The sequence below is a fragment of the Podarcis erhardii genome, assembly GCF_964252035.2.
Source record: "Podarcis erhardii genome assembly, chromosome: 3".
NCBI classification, from domain to species: Eukaryota; Metazoa; Chordata; class Lepidosauria; order Squamata; family Lacertidae; genus Podarcis; species Podarcis erhardii.
This window is the reverse complement of record NC_138507.1, coordinates 122,262,683-122,285,916: the sequence shown is the minus strand read 5'-3', so window position 1 is coordinate 122,285,916 and position 23,234 is coordinate 122,262,683. Positions and strand designations below refer to the sequence as shown.

General features: G+C 48.0%; 1 protein-coding gene and 1 long non-coding RNA gene across 3 annotated transcripts in view; both read left to right on the top strand.

Annotated features, from left to right (window-relative positions):
- The first annotated feature begins 254 nt into the window (after positions 1–254).
- Positions 255–2,546, top strand: LOC309338320. The gene is made up of 3 exons (XR_014154872.1): positions 255–464; positions 1,130–1,261; positions 2,261–2,546. It is a non-coding gene; the product is annotated as an uncharacterized lncRNA (long non-coding RNA).
- A 7,779-nt stretch (positions 2,547–10,325) lies between these two features.
- Positions 10,326–23,234, top strand: part of EFR3B (EFR3 homolog B) — a 118,470-nt gene continuing 105,561 nt past the window's right edge. The window contains exon 1 of one of the 2 annotated variants that reach the window (XM_081854632.1): positions 10,326–10,681. Coding sequence is in view for 1 of the 2 variants with exons in the window: in XM_081854630.1 (XP_081710756.1) it covers positions 11,219–11,225 (7 nt within the window). In the remaining variant the exon portion in view is untranslated. Of the gene's footprint in view, positions 11,226–23,234 lie in introns of both variants that reach the window. The other variant, XM_081854630.1, reaches the window with a different exon arrangement.

Sequence of the window (23,234 nt, the reverse complement as noted above, 5' to 3'; positions counted from 1 at the left end):
GTAAGAGAAATCTTTTTATATGCAACCACGGCTGCAAAAATTTTGATCGCAATGAACTGAAAAAATATTTGTAATCTCAATACATTCTTGGAAAATACATTCATCGAGGGCAACATTTTAGAAACAACCCAATTCTCTCTCTTTGACAGTCATTGACACTACCCAGGTTTGTGGTCATTCTTCCGTATGTGGTTTTGCACAAGAGCATTACTCAAATCCAGAGAGCAATTCTCATCTTCTTCTGCCCTGCAAGACTTGCAACATCTATCCTGTAAAAGACATTTGGCTTCCCACAAGGTTTCACCAGTCCTCCATCCACCCATAAGTAGAGAGACCTCTCCTTCCCCAGACAACTGCTCTTCCACTTGGCTTCAGGCATCTCCAGGATTCCCACCAACCTCCAGCCATGAAGATCTTCTGCCTCCTCTCTCTCGCCTTCCTCCTCCTAATGCTGGTGGCTCCAGGTATGGCCTTCTTCTCAGATGCTTCTTCTCTGAGCTCCACAGCTCCCCACTTTATTCCTTTTAAACCTGCCTCTGAATACCATTTGCAGGGAATCCCAAAGGGATGGGTGGGAAATTCTCTTGCCCCTCTGTCCCCCTTGAGAGCTTCCCAAATGGGGCATCTGATTGGCCACTGTGAGACCAGGTTGATGGACTAGATGGGGCCCCTTTGGCCTGATCCCAGCAGGCAAGGTCTTGATTGCCATTCCAATCCTAAAATATGGAATCTGATCCAAAGAAGCTGCTGCTATAGAATTTGTAATGACACATTTCAGTAGATTCAGTTTTGTGGTGGAGAAGAGAGTGGGCCAGTTTCCTGGGCAAGAGAACTTCTCTCTCCCAGGTTTCCAGTGGCCGCAAGGACACCAGTGATTGCCTTAGTCAGCCCTCCTTCTGAAAGTGCAGGGGGGGGTCTCACTCTTCATCCCAGCCCCTTTCATCCTGCACCAGCCTCCCCCAACCTGGTGCCCTCCAGATGTCCTGGCTAGCAGGATTGTTGAGAAACAAAGGGTGGAAGGTGTAGAAGGCCAGTCCTGGGAGATGGAGCAGCCTTCCCAGGTAGATCCTCTCCTTGGTAGTTGCATCTTCCTCTCTTAGTTTGCTTTTCTCTTCCCTTTCCCCTGCAGATTTCACCGGAGCTCAACGTCCCACCCAGGATTGCCAGAACAATGGGGGCAGCTGCAGAAAAACCTGCAACAAAGGCGAGAAAGAGATTGGGAAGTGTTCGGGAGACAGGCGTTGCTGCAAGCGCAGCTAAGGTGAGTTATAGGCAAAACCATACCTGTGCCTGGAATTACGTCTGTGGCATCTCAAAGAGACACGACCCCAAAGGCCGGAGAGTTACAGCTCTGCTTCTTCCCCCTGTCTTTGACCCTTAACAGCCACAAGAGGGGCACTTGCTAGATTCTCCCAAATGACTGTTTTTGGTTTGGACCTTGAGAATTCCCTAATGGCATTGGGAGCCACTTGGTGCTTGGAAAACAGGAGCTTGAGAACAAGCCCCATGTGAAACAAAGTTATTGAAAGCGTAGAGGGCAGCCTTTGTCCATCAGGTGACCACCAGATGTTTTGGATTATCAGCCCCAGACTGTGTAAGGAGGCATTTGGGTTCAGGATAGAGAAGTCTCCTGACCTCTGCACATTCAGCAGAAGGTCACACTCTAACCAACTCTAACCACCACAACCCCCATGAACTCCCAACTCTGATAGCATCCAGCTCTTTTGTCTTCAGGGGGTCCCTGGCGTGTTTTGAGCACCTCCGATATTCATGGTGGCAGAGTTACAGCTCTGCTTCTTCCCCCTGTCTTTGACCCTTAACAACCACGGAGCGGAGGGGTGGCACTTGCTAGATTCTCCTGAATGCTAAATTCATTGTTTTGAGTTTGGACCTTGAACATTCCCTGATGACATTTGGAGTCACTTGACTCTAGCAGCTTAGAGAATAGGAGTAGGATAACTGAGCCGCATGTGAAAAAAGGCTTTTAAAAGCCTGGAGGGCACCTTGGTCAACCAGGTGGCCACCAGATGTTTTGGAGTACATCTCCCATCAGCTCCAGAAAGTACATGGAGCAGTTTGGGTTCAGAATGGAGACCTCTCCCGACATCCAGCAGAAAGTTTAAGCTGAACCCCACTCCTCCACCATGTGAAATCCCAATTCAGATAGCATTTGGCTCTTTGGTCTTCAGGGGGTCCCTGGCCTGTTTTAAGCACCCCCGATATTCACAGTGTTTTCTCTCTTTTTCATTTAACTCTACAGCAGACCCATCACGCATCACCTCTGAAGAAAGGAAGACCACCCCGCTTCATCTCTGGAGATGCAGCTTCCTTGACTGCACCTCTGCAGAAACCTCTCTGCTCACTGCTGCTGCTGCTGAAGGCGATTCTGAGAAGGAACAATCCCTGCCCAATCCTTTCTGCCCGTTTACTCCAGAGCAAGTCCTGCTGTGCTCAGTGAGGCTGACATCTTTGTAAAAGGGTTTAGGATTGGATTCGCCTGCTCATTTGCTTTAGCTTTTCCTTTCAATAAATGCAAGCATTGGAAACCTCTGTGTGGTGGTGCCTTGTATGAAAGGGGGCTCTGGGTTGGGGTGGGGGCTCTGCCAGTTCCTCTCCATACTGTGACTTTCCTTTGGTTTTGGAGTAACTGGCATGTGCTTCAACATCCTTTCCTGAGAATCTGACGTGCAAGGTGCAGCAGGCAAGGTGGGGAGCCTGTGGTCTCACGGCTGAGTTCTGTTTCCTCACCATGTCTGGCTCCAAGTCAGACAAATATTGCTCCATGATCATCAAATGTCCACAGGCAGCAAAGGTGTGTGAAGTAACAGGCAGCTGCTTCCATGAAACACACTGGAATTGGGAATTGATCCAGTTCTGAAGAAGGTTCAGGGGAACTGTTGGTGGGGGGGAGCAATGCTAGACATATCCCCTTCCAGGTCAAAATGGAGCAAAATTGCAATTATCATCATAGAATCCAACAATTATATTGGAAGGGACCCTGAGGGTCAACTAGTCCAAGCCAAAGAATCCCTAACAGGTGGCCATCCAAAAACCTCCGCTGAAGGAGAGTCCATCATCTTCCAAGTAAGTCCATTCTCTGGTCAAACAACTCTTTCCTTCAAAAAGATCTTCCTAATGTTCAGCCAGAATCTCCATTCATGGGACCTGAATCCATTGATTTGGGCCCTACACCCCAGAGCAGGAGAAAACTAGCTTGCTCCATCTTCCACATGACAACCCATAAGATATTTGAGGGTAGGTATCATATCTCCTCTCAGTCTCCTCTTCTCCAGGCTAAACCTACCCAGCTCCTTCAACCATTCCGCATATGGCTTCATTTCCAGAACCTTGATCATCTTGAACACCCTCCTTTGCACACCTTCCAGCTTGTCAATATCCTCCCTAAATTGTGGTGCCACAGAAAATGGTGAAACTATTGATAAATTAGCATACATGAGGATTACTAAGGGGGGTGAATAACCTGGTGCAAAGGCCCCCAATTGTCAACAGATTGTAGGGGTGCAGAGTCTGCGTCTTCTTGGTGTACCCTCAAGGGGTCCGAACTGCCAGGGAGCTGAAGGTGGGGCACACAGTTCTCCCCCTCTTCATTTCTTCCTGGCAGCAACCCTGTGAGGTAGGCTAGACTGAAAGGTAGTGAGTGACTGGCCCAGGGTAACCCAGTGAGCTTCATGGCTGGCTGGGAATTTAAATCCTGGTCTCCCAGTCCCTAGTCCAACATTCATAACAAATACAGTCATACCTCAGGTTACAGCCACTTCAGGTTGCGTTTTTTTGGTTGCGGACCGCCAAAACCCGGAAGTACCGGAACGGGTTACTTTCGGGTTTCGGTGGTTGCACATGTGCCAAAGTGCTAAATTGCGCTTTGTGCATGCGCAGAATAACCGAATCGCAACCCACGCATGCGCAGATGTGGGTTGCGAACACTGTGGGTTGCGAACGTGCATCCCGCACAGATCACGTTCGCAACCCAAGAGTCCACTGTATACTAGTGAACACTACTTAAGTGGAAAAAGCATTGCACAATTCAGAGAAGTGTGAATTTCTATGGATGGTTCTGTGTTTCAGTTTTCATATTGCTTTGGAAGGTGCATATGAGATGGGCTCACCCTTAAATGAGAAATGAATCAGTATGTATCTAGGGGCCTTGGTAGACTTCAAGTTTCACATTAGTAGACTTCAAGTTTCACAAGTTTCACATGGGCGCGCAGTTTGATCCATCTTTTAGATTTAGGGGAGCTAGTCTCAAACGTTTGTTGGGGGAGACCTGGGGGTTTTTGCGGGGGGGAGTTATTTGTCCTGTCTTCACACTTTTTATGATGGAGGACCGCTGTAGCCAAAGGTTGCAGGCAGCTTTACCTGCAGCAATTGCATGTTGATTGCCCTCTTAGAAGACAAAGTCCAGCAACTGGAGGAACGTGTAGCTACGCTCCAAAGAATTAGAGAGCTGGAGCTCTTCTTGGAAGCAACAGAGCACACCATCTCCACTAAGGAGGAGACAGGGGACTAGTTCACCAACACAGGAGCCAGATATATGGAGAAACGTGACTCAAAGAAGTAGGAGGCCCAGGGTTCACTCTGATTGTTTAGAAATACACAATCGCTTTGAGGTCCTCTCCCCTAGCATGGAAGACGAAGAGCAGACTCCATTTGAGGATCTCTCCCTCATTACAGTCGATCAGGTATATGAAGACGAGCAGCAAAGTCAGTCCTCAGGGAATGTGCAGGCGACCTTGGAATGGACAGCTCACGGAAGAACCCGACCAAACCTAAGAGGAGGCGTGTAGTGGTGATAGGGGATTCCCTACTGAGGGGAACAGAAGCAGTGATCTGTGGGCCTGACAAGATGTCTCGGGAAGTGTGCTGTCTCCCCGGGGCTAAGATCCAAGATGTAACTGAACGACTGCAAGGAATCATAAAACCCACTGACAAATACCCCTTCCTCTTGGTTCATGTGGGAACCAATGACACTGCAAGCAATAGCCTCCAGAAGATCAAAAGAGACTACGAGGCTCTGGGCAGGAAATTGAAGCAATTAAATGCACAAATTGTCATCTCATCTGTCCTCCCAGTTGAATGACGTGGCCCAGGGAGAGAGGGGAAAATAGTGGAAGTGAACAGCTGGCTTTGCAAATGGTGTAAACAGGAACGGTTTGGATTCTTAGATCACAGACTGCAGTTTCTTGAAGATGGACTTCTGGCAAGCGATGGGCTGCACCTCACAACGGTTGGGAGGAATGTTTTTGCCAAAAATCTCAGAAACCTCATCAGGAGGGCTTTAAACTGACTAATGTGGGGGAGGGAGACAGTGCTCCTGAAGGTAGGAGTCTATCAATTGATGAAGATGATCATCCAAATGTCATAGACCAAATGGAGCAAACACCACGCAGACCTAGTGGTGGGAGGGAAAAATCCTTAAATAAGAGACACGGGGGAATGATTAATGGACTTCAATGTCTGTACACTAATGCGCAAAGCATGGGTAATAAACAAGATGAGCTTGAGCTCTTGGTACAGCAAACTAAATATGACATAATAGGCATCACTGAAACCTGGTGGGATAAGTCCCACGATTGGAATGTAATAATAGAGGGATACAATCTATTTCAGAGAAGCAGACCAGACAAGAAAGGAGGAGGAGTGGCGTTATATGTCAGGGATGTGTATACCTGTGAAGAGATCCAAGATTTAGAACCTCAAAGCCAAAGTGAGAGCATTTGGGTCAAAATTAAGGGAGAGAAGAATAACAGGGACCTCATTGTGGGAGTTTACTATAGATCCCCAAGCCAAACGGAGGACATAGATGATGCCTTCCTGGAACAGATGGCCAAGCATGCAAAAGGAAGGGAGATAGTAGTAATGGGGGACTTCAATTACCCGGATATTTGTTGGATGTCAAACTCAGCCAAGAGCATAAGGTCAAACAGATTCCTCACTGGCCTTGCAGACAACTTCATTGTCCAGAAAGTGAGAGAAGCAACAAAAGGAACAGCCATTTTAGATCTGGTCCTAACCAATGTTGATGACCTGGTTAGTGGGGTAGAAGTGGAAGGATCATTAGGCGCAAGTGATCATGCTCTTCTGAAGTTTACTATACAGTGGAAAGGAGCAGCCAAGCATACTAGGACTCAATTTCTTGACTTTAAGAAAGCCGACTTCATAAAACTTAGGGAAGTGCTGGGTGAGATCCCATGGACAGTAATACTAAAAGGAAAGGGAGTTCATGATGGCTGGGAGTTTGTTAAGAGGGAGATAGTAAAAGCACAACTTCAGGCAATACCAATGAGACGGAAACATGGAAGGTGCCTAAAGAAGCCAGGGTGGCTATCTAAAGAACTTTTAACTGAGTTAAGATTAAAAAAGGATGTGTACAAAAAATGGAAAAGGGGGGAAACCGCCAAAGAGGAATTCAAACAAATAGCCAGCACGTGTAGACACAAAGTCAGAAAAGCTAAAGCACAGAATGAACTCAGGCTTGCTAGAGAGGTTAAAAGCAACAAAAAAGGCTTTTATGGGTATGTTCATAGCAAAAGGAAGAACAAAGAAACAGTGGGGTCACTCAGAGGAGAAGATGGTGAAATGCAAACAGGGGACACAAAAAGGGCTGAACTCCTCAATGCCTTCTTTGTCTCAGTCTTCTCCGATAAAGAAAACAATGCCCGACCTGAAGAATTTGGAGCAAATGATTCAGCAGAGGAAACACAGCCCAGAATAACTAAGGAGATAGTACAAGAATACTTGGCTAGTTTAGATGTATTCAAGTCTCCAGGGCCAGATGAACTGCATCCAAGAGTATTAAAAGAACTGGCAGATGTGATCTCAGAACCACTGGCAATCATCTTTGAGAATTCCTGGAGAACAGGCGAAGTCCCGGCAGACTGGAGGAGGGCAAATGTTGTCCCTATTTTCAAAAAGGGGAAAAGAGAGGACCCAAATAATTACCGCCCAGTCAGTCTGACATCAATACCAGGGAAGATTCTGGAGCAGATCATTAAGCAAACAGTCTGTGAGCACCTAGAAAGGAATGCTGTGATCACCAATAGTCAGCATGGATTTCTGAAAAATAAGTCATGTCAGACTAACCTGATCTCGTTTTTTGACAGAATTACAAGCCTGGTAGATGAAGGGAACGCAGTGGATGTAGCCTACCATGATTTCAGCAAGGCATTTGACAAGGTGCCCCATGATATTCTTGTAAAGAAGCTGGTAAAATGCGGTCTTGACTATGCTACCACTCAGTGGATTTGTAACTGGCTGACTGACCGAACCCAAAGGGTGCTCATCAATGGTTCCTCTTCATCCTGGAGAAGAGTGACTAGTGGGGTGCCACAGGGTTCTGTCTTGGGCCCGGTCTTATTCAACATCTTTATCAACGACTTGGATGATGGACTCAAGGGCATCCTGATCAAATTTGCAGATGACGCCAAACTGGAAGGGGTGGCTAACACCCCAGAGGACAGGATCACACTTCAAAATGACCTTGACAGATTAGAGAACTGGGCCAAAACAAACAAGGTGAATTTTAACTGGGAGAAATGTAAAGTATTGCACTTGAGCAAAAAAAATGAGAGGCACAAATACAAGATGGTTGACACCTGGCTTGAGAGCAGTACATGTGAAAAGGATCTAGGAGTCTTGGTTGACCACAAACTTGACATGAGCCAACAGTGTGACGCGGCAGCTAAAAAAGCCAATGCAATTCTGGGCTGCATCAATAGGAGTATAGCATCTAGATCAAGGGAAGTAATAGTGCCACTGTATTCTGCTCTGGTCAGACCTCACCTGGAGTACTGTGTCCAGTTCTGGGCACCACAGTTCAAGAAGGACACTGACAAACTGGAACGTGTCCAGAGGAGGGCAACCAAAATGGTCAAAGGCCTGGAAACAATGCCTTATGAGGAATGGCTAAGGGAGCTGGGCATGTTTAGCCTGGAGAAGAGGAGGTTAAGGGGTGATATGATAGCCATGTTCAAATATATAAAAGGATGTCACATAGAGGAGGGAGAAAGGTTGTTTTCTGCTGCTCCAGAGAAGCGGACATGGAGCAATGGCTCCAAACTACAAGAAAGAAGATTCCACCTAAACATTAGGAAGAACTTCCTGACAGTAAGAGCTGTTCGACAGTGGAATTTGCTGCCAAGGAGTGTGGTGGAGTCTCCTTCTTTGGAGGTCTTTAAGCAGAGGCTTGACAACCATATGTCAGGAGTGCTCTGATGGTGTTTCCTGCTTGGCAGGGGGTTGGACTCGATGGCCCTTGTGGTCTCTTCCAACTCTATGATTCTATGATTCTATGAGTCAACAGAGTGATGCTGCATGGAAAAAAGTGAATGCTATTCTAGGCTTCATCAACAGAAATATAGTGTCTAGATCAAGGGAAGTCATGATACTGCTCTATTCTTCCTTAGTCAGACCACACCTGGAGTCCTTTGTCCAGTTCTGAGTGCCACCATTTAAGAAGGATGTTGACAAGCTGGAAGGTGTGCAGAGGAGGGGAACCAAGATGACCAGGACCATCTTGGACTGTAAACCAAACCTGATGAGGAATTGTTGAAGGAATTGGGTATGTTTAGCATGGAAAAGAGGAGACTGAAAAGAGATATGAGAGCCATCTTCAAATATCTGAAGTGCTGGCCCACAGAAGAGTGAGCAAGCTTGCTTTCTGCTGCTCCAGGGAGGAGGACCTGAACCAATGGATTTGATTTACAAGAAGGAAGATTCTGAATAAACATCTGGAAGAACTTTCTGATGGTCAGAGCATTTTGACAGTGGAACGAACTCCCTTAAAAAATGGTGTACTCCTTTCTCGGAGGTTTTTAAGCAGAGTTTTGCTGCTATCTTCAAGGCACTGGTGGAGGAACGTGGGGGGGGGGGACAGGGAGCACACTGCCCCTGGCACCATCGGGGAGGAGGTACCATCATGGCTGCCCCCCAGACATGCGCCGCACCCCCCCCCAGGGATGCACGCCAGCCACGCCATGCCAGCTCTCCGCCCCCAATGCCATAGCATGCAGCTTCGCCCCTGCTTCCAGGGATTCTTCAGCTGCATTGCAGGGAGTTGGACTGGATGTCCCTTGGAGGTCCCTTCCAACTCTGGAATTGAGGTTGAATCCTGACAAGACAGAAGTACTGTTTTTGGGAGACAGGAGGCGAGCGGGTGTGGGGGACTCCCTGGTCTTAAATGGGGCAACTGTGCCCCTGAAGGACCAGGTGAGCAGCCTGGGAGTCATTTTGGACTCACAGCTGTCCATGGAGGCGCAGGTCAATTCTGTGTCCAGGGCGGCTGTCCACCAGCTCCATCTGGTACGCATGATGAGACCCTTCCTGCCCGCAGACTGTCTCGCCAGATTGGTGCATGCTCTGGTTATCTCCCGCTTAGACTACTGCCATGCACTCTACGTGGGGCTACCTTTGAAGGTGACCCGGAAATTACAACTAATCCAGAATGCGGAAGCTAGACTGGTGACTGGGAGTGGCTGCCGAGACCATATAACATCAGTCCTGAAAGACCTACATTGGCTTCAGTTTGTTTCCGAGCACAATTCAAAGTGTTGGTGCTGACCTTGAAAGCCCTAAATGGCCTCAGTCCAGTATACCTGAAGGAGTATCTCCACCCTCATCATTCTGCCCGAACACTGAGGTCCAGCTCCGAGGACTTCTAGTGGTTCCCTCCCTGTGAGAAGTGAGGTTACAGGGAACCAGGCAGAGGGCCTTCTTGGTAGTGGCACCTGCCCTGTGAAACACCCTCCCACCATGTGTCAAAGAGAACAACAACTACCAAACTTTTAGAAGACATCTGAAGGCACCCCTGTTTAGGGAAGCTTTTAATGTTTGATATATTACGGTATTTTAATATTTTGTTGGAAGCCGCCCAAATGGGCGGGGTAAAAATAATAAATTGTTGTTGTTGTTGTTGTTGTTGTTGTTGTTGTTGTTGTTGTTGTTTGAATTTCCCTGTCCCTTGCTGGGTCACAATTTCTGGAGAGACGAGGAAGAAAACTTCAGAAACACTGACAGCAGCTTAAACTGACCACTAGTCCCTCTAGCTTAGTACTGTCAACCCGGACTGGCAGCAGCCCTCCAGGTTCTCAGGCAAGAGTACCTTCCGCCTGCCAAGCAGATGCCCTACCACTGAGCTATGGCCCTTCCCTAAAACAGAGGAGCCCGAGTCCAAAACGCCACCTCTCTATCTCTCCTTCTTCTGCTTCCAAATACCTCCAACGTCACGCCACCCACGGGACAGCTGGAGAGCGTTGGCTGACAGCATGTCTTCAACGTCCCCTTGTTCTAAGAATAAACCTGCATTCAATATCTTGGATGCTCTGCCTCCCTCTTCCATTTTTTTCTCTGAGCAAGGGAGGCAGCCGGTCTGGAGGAATCGGAACTGACTCGCCAGCACCTTTCCCCAAAGTTTACTCCTGGTGCGTGTGTTTGCTTGCCTCTCTTTTCTCCATCGCTGGCAGACGAAGCAGGGGACATGGCCTGCTCCCGTTGAACCCCTCTCTCCCCCTGCGGAGCAGAATCCGAGCCTGCGGGAGATGGCCTTCCGCCGTGGATTCACTGCTCGGATGACTGGGTTCCTTGCGTCGCCGAGACCCTGCTGGCACTGACAGCTGCTGCTACCCGTGTCCATGGAAACAGCAGTGGGCAGCCCGCGAGGAAGCAGGTGGGTGTCGGGAGTCTAGGGAGGAACGTGGCTTGACAAAGGAACTCCATCCACCAGCCTCCTCCCAGCTGGGCACGGTGGCATGCCCACTGCCGTGGGCCCAAGAGGCCTCCCACCTCTGCAGCCCAGACTTTTGCACGTGGCACCCTGTCCTTCTGGATCTCCGTAGTGCCAAAGGAGAAGCGTTTGACCCCTCAGCAGTGCAGGACACGGGTCTGGCCTGCCACTGAACCAGGTGGCATTTTGCCCTGGTCCTCCAGGGTAAAGCAGATGGGAGACGGGTGTGCCCAGCTAGATCGGTGGCAGATGGGTGCTGCAGTCCACAAACAAGTACCCAGAGGAGCCTGGCGGACTTGAAGAGCGAGTTCAAGAGAGAAAGCAGTCCAGGTTTTCTGAGCAACTTGTTGAAACAGAGCAAGCTGCCGCCTTCTGCCAGCTTTGCCATCTGAGCTTTCCAGGATTTGGCTTCCCAGAAGGTCTCTGAAGCAGAGCAGGGCGAGATCAAGGCAACAGCAGGCATCCATCCTGAATCCAACAATGGCAGGTAAGGAGAAGAGGGTGGACCTGGTGGCTGCTGGAGGCCAGGGCAGCTGACTCTGAAACCGAGGGGAGAGTCATGTTGGTGATCGATCCATTGGCTTGACTTCCTGGGTCTCTTTCTGTGTGAAAGATCCACAGAGAGACTAAGGCGACGTCCACAGGTTCAAGGAACCTTCCTCTTTGTGGGAAGTCTGTGGGTGATTTGTGATTTTGCTTGGGCGCTGGGTGAGATCCCAGGTGGATGGGTAGAAGGGGAAGGTGTGTCAGAAGGAATTGTAGAGTTGGGAGGAATCCCAAGGGTCATTTAGACCAACCCCTAGAGGAGAAGGAACTGACACTTCTTTTATATGGATTACTGACCTTTGTATCAATGGAGCATTTTTATGTTGTTATTGTTTAGTCGTTTAGTCGTGTCTGCCTCTTCATGACCCCCTGGACCAGAGCACGCCAGGCACTCCTGTCTTCCACTGCCTCCCACAGTTTGGTCAAACTCATGCTGGTAGCTTCGAGAACACTGTCCAACCATCTCATCCTCTGCCATCTGTGCATTTTTATATCAGAGTAGTTTTGCAATGTTTGCTGTCGTACAAATTGTTTGCTTTAGTTTTCTGTACACCGCCAAGAGAAATTTGTTATGTAGTGTTGTGAGTTTCGCTGGTCGGGCTGGATGATGCTCTGGGACCAATCCTTGGGGTCCTGTACCCAGCGAGGGAGAGACTCTGAAAGAGGATTCTATTGCTGAACTAGCCAGACGAGTTGCTTTGTAAGACAAAGAACTTCCCTGGCCACTTAAGTGTCCTCATCAACGTCTCAAAAGGATGAACCAGGTCACAAGAGTGATGGGGACCTCCAGGATAATAATAATAATAATAATAATAATAATAATAATAATAATAATAATAATTTATTATTTATACCCCGCCCTTCTGGCTGGGCCTCCCCAGCCACTCTGAGCGGCTTCCAAAAGAATATTAAAATACTCTGATACATCAAACATTAAAAGCATCCCTAAACAGGGCTGCCTTCAGATGTCTTCTAAAAGTCTGGTAGTTGTTATTCTCTTTGACATCTGGTGTGAGGGCGTTCCACAGGGAGGGCGCCACTACCGAGAAGGCCCTCTGCCTGGTTCCCTGTAACTTGCCTTCTCGTAATGGGGGCTCCACACACACCCTTGTCTACCTGCTAGGTTGAAGAACAAGAGCCAGAGTTCTGGGGGGTGAACAGACCTGGAAGTTGAAGACACAGAGATATATGCTTATCCAAGTTTGGTTTTCTTGGAACGAAGGTTAGCAACAGGTGCACCATCTGGGCCCTCCTGAAAGTGAGCACGCCCCCCCCCCCATATTTTCAAGGAAGACCCCAGACCCCCCCCAGTGGGTGAATGGGGGGGGGGCCAATTCGGCCTGGCCAGGTTGGGGGGGTGCATGTGTAATAGCATGCACAAGTGATGCCCCCCGGGGTGCAACTCAGAGTGTCTTGTCAGCAGAGATTGTGCGCAGCTCTGGTCTGCCAGAAGCGGCTTCGTCATGCTGGCCACATGACCTGGAAGCTGTCTGTGGACAAACACCAGCTCCTTTGGCCAGTAAAGCAAGATGAGCGCCACAACCCAGAGTCGCTCGCGACTGGACCTAGTGGTCAGGGGTCCCTTTACCTTCTTTAAAGACTTCCGTATTGATCCCGGCTTTGGGCTAATATTTTTATGAAGTTTTAAGGAGAGAGCCAGTACAGTGTAGTGGTTAGAGTGTCTGACCTGGGAGACCAGAGTTCAAATCTGCCCACTCAGCCGTTATGAATCTCAGTGGGTGTGACTTTGGGGCTAGTCCTGCCTCTCCGCCTGGCCTACCCTGCAAGGTTGCTGTGGTGGGTTAAAGGAGGAAGGCAGGAGAGCACCAGAATCCAAAAGCATCAATTCTTCGGCGATCAGCCTTCTTTAGGGTCCAGCTCTCACTTCCATACATCACTACTGGGAAAGCCATAGCTTGAACTATACAGACCTTTGTTGGCAAGGTGATGTCTCTGCTTTTTAAGATGCTGTCTAGGTTTGTCACTGCTTTTCTCCCAAGAAGCAGGCATATTTTACCTTTAAGAGAGTGGAGTCCTAAGCTACAGCTTGTTTAGCTTATACATAAAACTGGCACTGGTCGGAAGCGACCCCCAGAGGCATCTAGTCCAACCCTCTGCAATGCAGGAATCTTGGCTAGACCATTCATGACAGATGGCCACCTAACCTCTGCTTTACAGCTCCTCCAATCTTGTCCCAATTCTTGCCTCCTGGAGACAAGATATGGAAGTATTTGTGGGAGGTTTCTCTTATTGCCTTTCTTTATCGCTCCGCTCCTGCCCCGTAGTTGAGCCTCTGCCAGGGACGGGACGTGTGGGCAGCAGGAGGAGCAGATGCCTCTTCTCTTTCTCACTTGCATTTAAATCTGAGCTCGCAAACACGCAGGCACCATGCAGCGCACAGCTTGCCCTTCCAAGTTCTGCAGCTGCCAAGATCTATTTCGAACCTTTGGTGAGGATAATAATAATAAAACACAGTGGGACAATCGTGTTTTGTCACTTATTGTGATCATCTATCTTTAGCCCAAGTAATAAACACTGATACAGGTATTATAAAAAATGCATCTGATTGCAGAACAGATTAATATAGCATCCAGGGCACCCCCAGACTGCCAGTAATTTTGTGGGAGGAATTAAATTGCAAACCAGTGCAGTTAAAGTGAGAATATAAGAAGCATATGGATTAAATGAGCACATAAGACTTAAAACAGGTAAGGGATAAAAACTAGAAGTTAAAAGGTGAATATATCATACACCAGATGTCAAAGAGATGACCTTAGAAGAAATCTGAAGGCAGCCCTGCATAGGGAAGCCTTTTAATGTTTAATTATGTTTTTATATATGTTGGAAGCCACCCAGAGTGGCTGGGGCAACCCAGTCAGATGGACGGGGTAGTATTAGTATGAGTATGAGTATGAGTATTATTAAAAGCTCTGTGTCACCCTCATGCAACAAATCCACTTTTTGGAAAAATGGAGTGAGGAAATTGATTTTGTAGTGAGGAAATTGATGGTAAAATGTAATGTAAGGTGTAGGATGGATGGATTAAAAATGGGAAGACATTCAGGGTGAATTTTCATAGCCATAAAAGCCCATTGCAGACAAATAAGAACAAAAGCTCAGGGGAGGCCAGCCATGGTCTAATGTCCACATATGCAAATCAGGATGAATGCTCAGTAAAGAGCATCTTCCACATTTGATGGAAACCATGTGATGAGGGTGCCAGTCACACCTCTTCGGGGAGGGACTTCCATCACTTTGGGGCCACCACAGAGGAGCACCTTTCCTGGGCCACTGCTACCAGAACTTCCACTGGTGGTATCTGTTGGTTTCTGCTTCCTTCACTGTGCAGCGAAATGCTTGTCACGGGACAATGTTTTGCATTCCACAGTCAGAGTTGCTGTTGGGTTTCCCACAGGAATGGGAGACTGGATGTGACGTACACTGGTTTCCTGTTTTTCACTGTTTCTCTCGGTGTTTCCGAGGAGAGGAGTTGTTTCTCTGCTCTCGCAGAGGCAAGATGCATGTTTGTATTCTCTCAGCATTGAAGTGTAAATAAAGTAAAGTAAAGTATGTGGCACGTACTGCTCATCATTCCGCTGTGTAGAAGAGTCTGCAAATACAACAGTATCTTCAAGAGGGCATCTTTCGTAGTCCAAAACATTTGGAGAGCACCAAGCTGGGGAAAGCTGTTTTGGATTGACTGATCCATTTTTTTTGCCATGGAAGGTCACCTCTCTTGGGCTTCTCGTTCACTCTGCGCCAATGCTACCTTGAGGAGGAAAGGAGAGAGAGAGAAATCCAATTTCCTCTGTGCTCACGTATGTTTGAAACAGCTTTCATTAACCCTGAATTCTCCCAATTTCTAGGGAAATCAGAGGAAGTAATTTGATCAAAAGCCTGGTTTTAATTAAAGCTTTGAAGTCCCCCAAAGGCAGATTCTGCGTCACTGTGCACTGCTTGACAATGTCTGCAGCCGAAGAGCGGGACGTTGGCATCGCGGGAAAGGTTAGAAGCAGAACACCTGTTCCTCAGCACATTTGTCTCCACTCTGCTTTGGGGCCGTAGCTCCCTGGTAGAGCATCCCCAGTAGCCTCTCTACATACGACTGGGCTAAGTCTCCTGCTTATAATCCTGAAGGGCCACTTCCAGCCACTGCAGACAATACGGGGTTAAATGGACCAATGGTCTGATGTGGGCAACTTTCTGTGTTGCCATTAGAACAATAGCTGGTGTGGTTTGTGTGAGAGGGCTGAGCTGGAAGCTGGAGACACAGAGACCTGCTTGTTCTGTTCTGGGTCCAAAGCTGGGACTAACGGAGAAGAAAGATTTTTAAGGGGGATTTTTCAGTGATCCAACTGTGAACTGAATGTGAGTAAACTTCTTAGTACTTTTAAAAGAAGCTTCTTGTGTCTTTACAGTCATACTTCGGGTTGAAGTAGCTTCAGGTTAAGCATTTTTGGGTTGTGCTCCACAGCGACCCAGAAGTAACAGAGCACATTACTTCCAGGTTTCGCCGCTCGCGCATGCGCAGACGCTAAAAATGACATCACACGCATGCGTGGAAACTGTGAATCGCGACCCGTGCACGCGCAGACATGCAGATGCGGGTTGTGTTTGCTTCAGGATGTGAACGGGGCTCCGGAACGGATCCTGTTCGCATCCAGAGGTACCACTGTATTCTTTTTAGGAGGGATAAAAGGGGATTTATCAGGAACAGAACCCAATCTGAACAAAGTCAGGTTGGATTGCTTAAGTAAAGAGATTCAAACGAATCTACCACCTAGCTTCCTGCTATATACTGGGGAATGTCGCTCTGCCGCTGACTCAAAAGCGTGAGTGAGGAAGGATACTATTAAATCAATATATCCTCTACTAGTATCTACAACATTCCCACATTACTTGCCTTTTCTCTAAACTAAAAAATCCCAAACACTGCAGTCTTTCTTCATAGAAGGAGCATTCCGCCCCATCAATCATTTTGCTCGCCCTTTCACAAGCCTTTCTCAACCTTTCAATCCCAGCTTCCACAGTCTCACTTGGCTCGCTTGGCCAAACAGGAGTTCCAAAACAACATCTCTCCTCCCTGGGAACTCTCCGTGGTCCTGCAGAGCCTGGCTCTCCCCCCTGGCTCGCTGTCTGCTGCTGGGTGATCCCTGCCTTGCCTTGCTGTCTCTCAATCTGGCTAGATGAGGATTGATTTCCGCTTCCACCAGGAGCTGACATAGTTATGCAAAAATGTCTTGCGATGCACTCAACACTCCCAAATTTTCTGCCATTTAAATGTGCCCTCATAAGAACATAAGAAAAGCCGGCTGGATCAGACCAATGGCCCATCTAGTCCAGCATCCTGTTCTCATTGTGGCTGAACACTTGCCTGTGTGAAACCAGCAAGCAGGGTCCGAGCACAAGAGAAACCCTCCCCTGCTGTGGTTTCCTGTAACTGGTATTCAGAAGCATTGGTAGCCCCCTCCTCCTCCATGAATTTGTCTAATCCTCTTTTCCATGCGACGGTCACCTCCAGGCTTGATTATCGTAACTCGCTCTACGTGGGGCTGCCCTTGAAGCTGACCCAGAAACTCCAGCGGGTGCAGAATGATGCAGCGAGGCTACTTACGGGGTCCCCACTGTGGGATCACATTCATCCCGTGCTTTACCAACTGCACTGGCTCCCGGTGCAGTCCAGGTTTCAGGTTTAAGGTGCTGGTTTCGACCTTTAAAGCCCTATGCAGCCTAGGAACCACGTACCTACGGGACCACCTCTCCTGGTATGCCCCGCGGAGGACCTTAAGGTCCACAAATGACAACATTTTGGAGGTCCCAGGTCACAAGGTGGTTAGATTGGTCTCAACTAGGGTCAGGGCCTTTTCAGTACTGGCCCCGACTAGGTGGAAGGCTCTCTCACAAGAGACCAGGGCACTGCGGAACTTGACATCTTTCCGCAGGGTCTGCAAGACAGAGCTGTTCCACCTGGCCTTTAGTTTGGACTCAGTCTGGCCCTTATGTTTCCCTCCCCTTATGGTCTTGATTTTAAAATGAGGCTGCATTTTAAATTGCATTTTAACCTGTATTTTAAATTGGTTTGTTTCCCGTTTTTCCCATTTTTTTCTCTCCCTCCCCACCCCCCATTATGTTTTAACTTTGATTTTATTAGTGTTAGCCACCCTGAGCCCAACTCTGGCTGGGAAGAGGGGGTATAAATAAAAATTATTATTATTATTATTATTATTATTATTATTATTATTATGCCATCTGAAAAGGTGGTTACTCCCTGTCTCCTGTGGGAGTGAGTCCCACAGTTTCCATATCCACTGTGTGAAGGAGTCCTTTCTGTCTTCTGTCCTGAATCACTGGGTGTTGGTTTTTATCTTATTCTAATTTATTTAATCGTTTTTTCAATGCAAACAACGACCACAAAAGACACTACAACAAAAGCCATAGAATCATAGAATCATAGAGTTGGAAGAAACCACAAGGGCCATTGAGTCCAACCCCCTGCCAAGCAGGAAACACCATCAGAGCACTCCTGACATATGGTTGTCAAGCCTCTGCTTAAAGACCTCCAAAGAAGGAGACTCCACCACACTCCTTGGCAGCAAATTCCACTGTCGAACAGCTCTTACTGTCAGGAAGTTCTTCCTAATGTTTAGCTGGAATCTTCTTTCTTGTAGTTTGGAACCATTGCTCCGTGTCCGCTTCTCTGGAGCAGCAGAAAACAACCTTTCTCCCTCCTCTATGTGACATCCTTTTATATATTTGAACATGGCTATCATATCACCCCTTAACCTCCTCTTCTCCAGGCTAAACATGCCCAGCTCCCTTAGCCGTTCCTCATAAGGCATCGTTTCCTTTGACCATTTTGGTTGCCCTCCTCTGGACACCCTTTTAACAATATTTCCCCACCTCTCTCTCCTGCCCCCGACTATCCGCCTTATTGCTTAAATATTCATTCCAGGTGTCTTCATATTTATCCATTCTTAATTTGCGTCAACATGCAATTCGTTCGTATGTAGCTAATCCGTCCATATTATCAACCCATGTGCTCAGTGGAATCTTTTTGCGGCTCTTCCAATTCATCAAAACAAGTTTTTTTTGCTTCTAATATAGCACGGGGTGTTCACAAGTTCTAGTCTTAGGGGAGGGGAAGAAAAACGTTCCTCTCCACCACACCATGCATAATTTTAGAAACCCTATTTTGCTGTCCTGTTTCTCGTTCCTCTCTCCAGTCCGCCTCAGGCTCTTCCATCCTGCTTCAGCACCTCCTGAAAGCTTTCTGGCATCGCTGTCTATCTTGGAGCAACCTTGCCAGGCGCTTTGACAGCTGCTCGAGGATTTAACGGGTGCCAAAACCTGGCAGGCTGCCAACGCCACCTCCCAGGGGGTCATCTTGGCACTTGGAGTTGATCCGCAGCTGAGAACTGAAGCCCAACCAAGGGGGCAGCTGCCCACAGGGGTTTGAGAAGAGAAAGACCTCAGGAGACAGGAGGAAAGGGGAGAGGAGTTGAGGGCTGCTAACGAGAGACGCTCCCAGCGAGATGTAATGCCAGTCCTGTGCCACAGTCCCTGCGCCAGCCTTTGTTGTTATTATTATCTCTCGCTCTCCCTGTGAGAGGGTGACAGATAATAACAAAGACCCAAAATAGCCTGCAAGGAAGACATCAGGCGGAGCAAGGAAAAGCAAGCCTGATATCATGGACAAGTTCAGGGGTAGGCAACCTGTTATGTACTGAAGCTCTCTCCCTGGGCCAGCAGGGGGATGTTGTTGTTGTTTAGTCGTTTAGTCGTGTCCGACTCTTCGTGACCCCATGGACCAGAGCACGCCAGGCACGCCTGTCTTCCACTGCCTCCCACAGTTTGGTCAAATTCATGCTGGTAGCTTCAAGAACACTGTCCAACCATCTCGTCCTCTGTCGTCCCCTTCTCCTTGTACCCTACATCTTTCCCAGCATCAGGGTCTTTTCCAGGGAATCTTCTCTTCTCATGAGGTGGCCAAAGTCTTGGAGCCTCAGCTTCAGGATCTGTCCTTCCAATGAGCACTCAGGGCTGATTTCCTTCAGAATGGAGAGGTTTGATCTTCTTGCAGTCCATGGGACTCTCATGAGTCTCCTCCAGCACCAGAATTCAAAAGCATTCATTCTTCAGCGATCATCCTTCTTTATGGTCCAGCTCTCACTACCATACATCACTACTGGGAAAACCATAGCTTTAACTATATGGACCTTGCAGGGGGATACTGTACAGTAGATAGTTTTCACTCAGCTCCACATATGCAAATAAGGAATTGAAAGTGACGTTCAGTGAACCCGGTTCCCCAGATTACGAGACTACCACTCTTAACCACTACACCACACATAGGCAGCTTTGGGTAGGTTTGCCATATTTCAAGAGGTTAAAATCCAGACACAAAAAGTTGTTGAGCTTTTTCAGGGCAATCGTTCAATAGCCCTTTCACCACTGATGAGCCTGAGCTCACCAGAGCCTGGACCAGAACCAGAGCTGCCTGCACACTGTTGTTGTTGTTGTTATTATTATTATTATTATTATTGACCCACATCCAGGACATTTACTTTAAAATGTAAAATTCCCCCCGAATGGGCATGTAGGACCTTCAAAACAGCACATGTCCAGGAATTCCTGGATGTATGGCAACCCTAGCTTTGCAGACATTTGGTCTCAGCAACGGATTTCAGGGAGTGGGACCTACTGGGCATGTGCTTCTTGGGCCTGAAACCCAGCCAAGTCCGTGAAAATTGTGCCTTGCTAATAAAGAATTAATCCAGGTTTGAGCTTTGTGATTTAGTGACCTTGCTGCTGCTGCTGCTGCCACCGCTGCTCCCCCTTCCAGGCCCTTCCCTTATTAATTAACTCGCCGGCCTCATTTGCAATTGCAAATGCTTCTCTGGCGGCTCCTCCTGCATGACCAGGCAGCCGCCTTCAATTTAATTTAGCTGTGTCGAAACCTCACACCTGAACTTTCCTCGCTGGGCTTTCTGGCAGAAGGTGTGCAATTGATTGCCTTCTCTGTCGGAAAGGGCTTTGCACATGCACAGGGGCACTGAAACTGCCTTCTGGACATACAAATCCAAACAATGTTCGAAAAGGGCTTAGGTCAGGAGGAAGGGAAGGCATTCTCCATTAGAATTTAGATCTATGTATGCCCGAAAGGACAGATCCTGAAGCTGAGGCTCCGAGATGTTGGCCACTTCATGAGAAGAGAAGACTCCCTGGAAAAGACCCTGATGTTGGGAAAGATGGAGGGCACAAGGAGAAGGGGATGACAGAGGACGAGATGGTGGGACAGTGTTCTCGAAGCTACCAGCATGAGTTTGACCAAACTGCGGGAGGCAGTGGAAGACAGGAGTGCCTGGCGTGCTCTGGTACAGGGGGTCATGAAGAGGCGGACACGACTAAACAACAACAACAATGCACAGCGCCGGGACATGGGTGGTGCTGTGGGTTAAACCACAGAGCCTAGGACTTGCCGATAGGAAGGTCGGCGGTTCGAATCCCTGCAATGGGGTGAGCTCCCGTTGCTCGGTCCCTGCTCCTGCCAACCTAGCAGTTCGAAAGCACGTCAAAAATGCAAGTAGGTAAATAGGTACTGCTCCGGCGGGAAGGTAGACAGGTTTCCGTGCGCTGCTCTGGTTCGCCAGAAGCGGCTTAGTCCTGCTGGCCACATGACGGCCAGTAAAGCGAGATGAGCGCCGCAACCCCAGCGTCGGTTACGACTGGACCTAATGGTCAGGGGTCCCTTTACCTTTACCTATGTACAGCGCCCCGTTTCAGATCCACATTGTTTGTTTGTTTGTTTGTTTGTTTGTTTGTTTGTTTTTTAAAAAATATTTTTTACTGATTTATTTTTTTAAGCAGCATACAGAATTTTGCAAAACGCAGTGTTACCATCGAACAGGATGTGACGGCAAATGTACTCAGTCCTTGCGCAATTATAGATCGATGTGGAAGAAATACAGACATGAAAGGAAGCCAAAATAAGCTGTCAGTATCTGAATGCGAGGAACTATTTTTAGCATAGGTATCATGGTTAAGCAAGACAGGGTTACAAAACATGGTACACTCTATTATACCAAGGGAAAAGAATTAAAGATTTCAATTGTCCAGAGTCCCTGTATCAGCCACATTCGTTCATGGGCCAAGAGGGGTCCTCAGCCATGTTCCTCCTTGCTTATAAATGAAATAAAATCAGGCCAAACAGGTCAAAAGTCATCTTTTTTTCTCCTCTTTGGACTTTTAGCTTATTCGCTAGTTTTGCCAGCAGGGCGATATTCCACACCTCAATGCGCCAAGTAATAAGATCTGTATTATAGATACAGTGGTACCTTGGTTCTCAAACTTAATCTGTTCCGGAAGTCTGTTCCAAAACCAAAGCGTTCCAAAACCAAGGCGTGCTTTCCCATTGAAAGGAATGCAAAATGGATTAATCAGTTCCAGACTTTTAAAAACAACCCCTAAAACAGCAATTTAACATGAATTTTACTATCTAACGAGACCATTGATCCATAAAATGAAAGCAATAAACAATGTACTGCAGTCACAGAATCAATCAATCAATCAATCAATCAATCAGTAGATGAACTGGGTTCCACAAAGTCACAAAAACATTTGAGGGCTGGAGGGGAAGGCTGTGGGAGTCAGGCTGAGACCACCCTTCACAGGAAACACTGCTCCATCTGATTCTGCATCATTGACCTGCTTTTCAGGGGGTTGGGCTAAATGGCCTTTGGGTGCCCCTTCCAACTGTGATTCAGACTGCGGGCCAATATTGTGGTGGTGACCAGCAATCGCTCTCCAGGATTTCAGAGAGGGGATCTTTCCCAGCCCTATTAATTGTGAATTAGCCCATGCATTTCCCCCCTTTTTATCCTCCTAGGAGCTCAAAGTGGTGCATATGGCTCTCCCCATCCTCATTTAATCCTCACAACAGCCCTATGAGGTAGATTCGGCTGAGAGGCAGCAGATCGCCCAATTTTGTGTGCTCCTGGAGACAACGACATTGACAGGAATCCACAACCCATGTGTCAGGGCTGAAGCGAGTGCAACAAAAATCCCAAGGGCTGTCAGGGCTCTAGGAGTGCCTTGCCCTTGTGCAACTTTAAAGAAGATTCGTATTTGTTTATTGTGGTTTATTTTTTCCACCTTTCCTCCTGGAACGGGACGCGGGTGGTGCTGTGGGTTAAACCACAGAGCCTAGGACTTGCTGATCAGAAGGTCGGCAGTTCGAATCCCCATGACGGGGTGAGCTCCCGTTGCTCGGTCCCTGCTCCTGCCAACCTAGCACTTGGAAAGCACATCAGAGTGCAAGTAGATAAATAGGTACCACTCCAGTGGGAAGGTAAACAGCGTTTCCGTGCGCTGCTCTGGTTCGCCAGAAGCGGCTTAGTCCTGCTGGCCACAATACCCGGAAGCTGTACGCCGGCTCCCTCGGCCAGTAAAGCGAGATGAGCGCTGCAACCCCAGAGTCATGACTGGACCTAATGGTCAGGGGTCCCTTTACCTTTACCTTTATCCTGGAAGTTTGAGGTGGCCTACACAGCTTTCCTCTTCCCCAGATTATCTCTCAACAACCCTGTGAGGTAGGTTAGCCTGGGAGGCCAAGGCCAGTCCCAACCGGTGAGCTTCATGGCTGAGTGGGGATTTGAAACCCAGATCTCCCAGGTCATAGTCCAACACTAACCCAGGCATAGGCAAACTCGGCCCTCTAGATGTTTTGGGACTACAATTCCGATTATCCCTGAACACTGGTCATGTTAGCTAGGGATCATGGGAGTTGTAGTCCCAAAACATCTGGAGGGCCGAGTTTGCCTATGCCTGCTCTAACCACTGCACCACACTGCCTCCCATGGAGTTTCTCTTTAATTTCATTTGCTTCCATCAAGTCCCTTTAATAAGGAAGACCGCACCTTGGCAAAGGCCAGTAGAAGCTTCATGGAAAGTG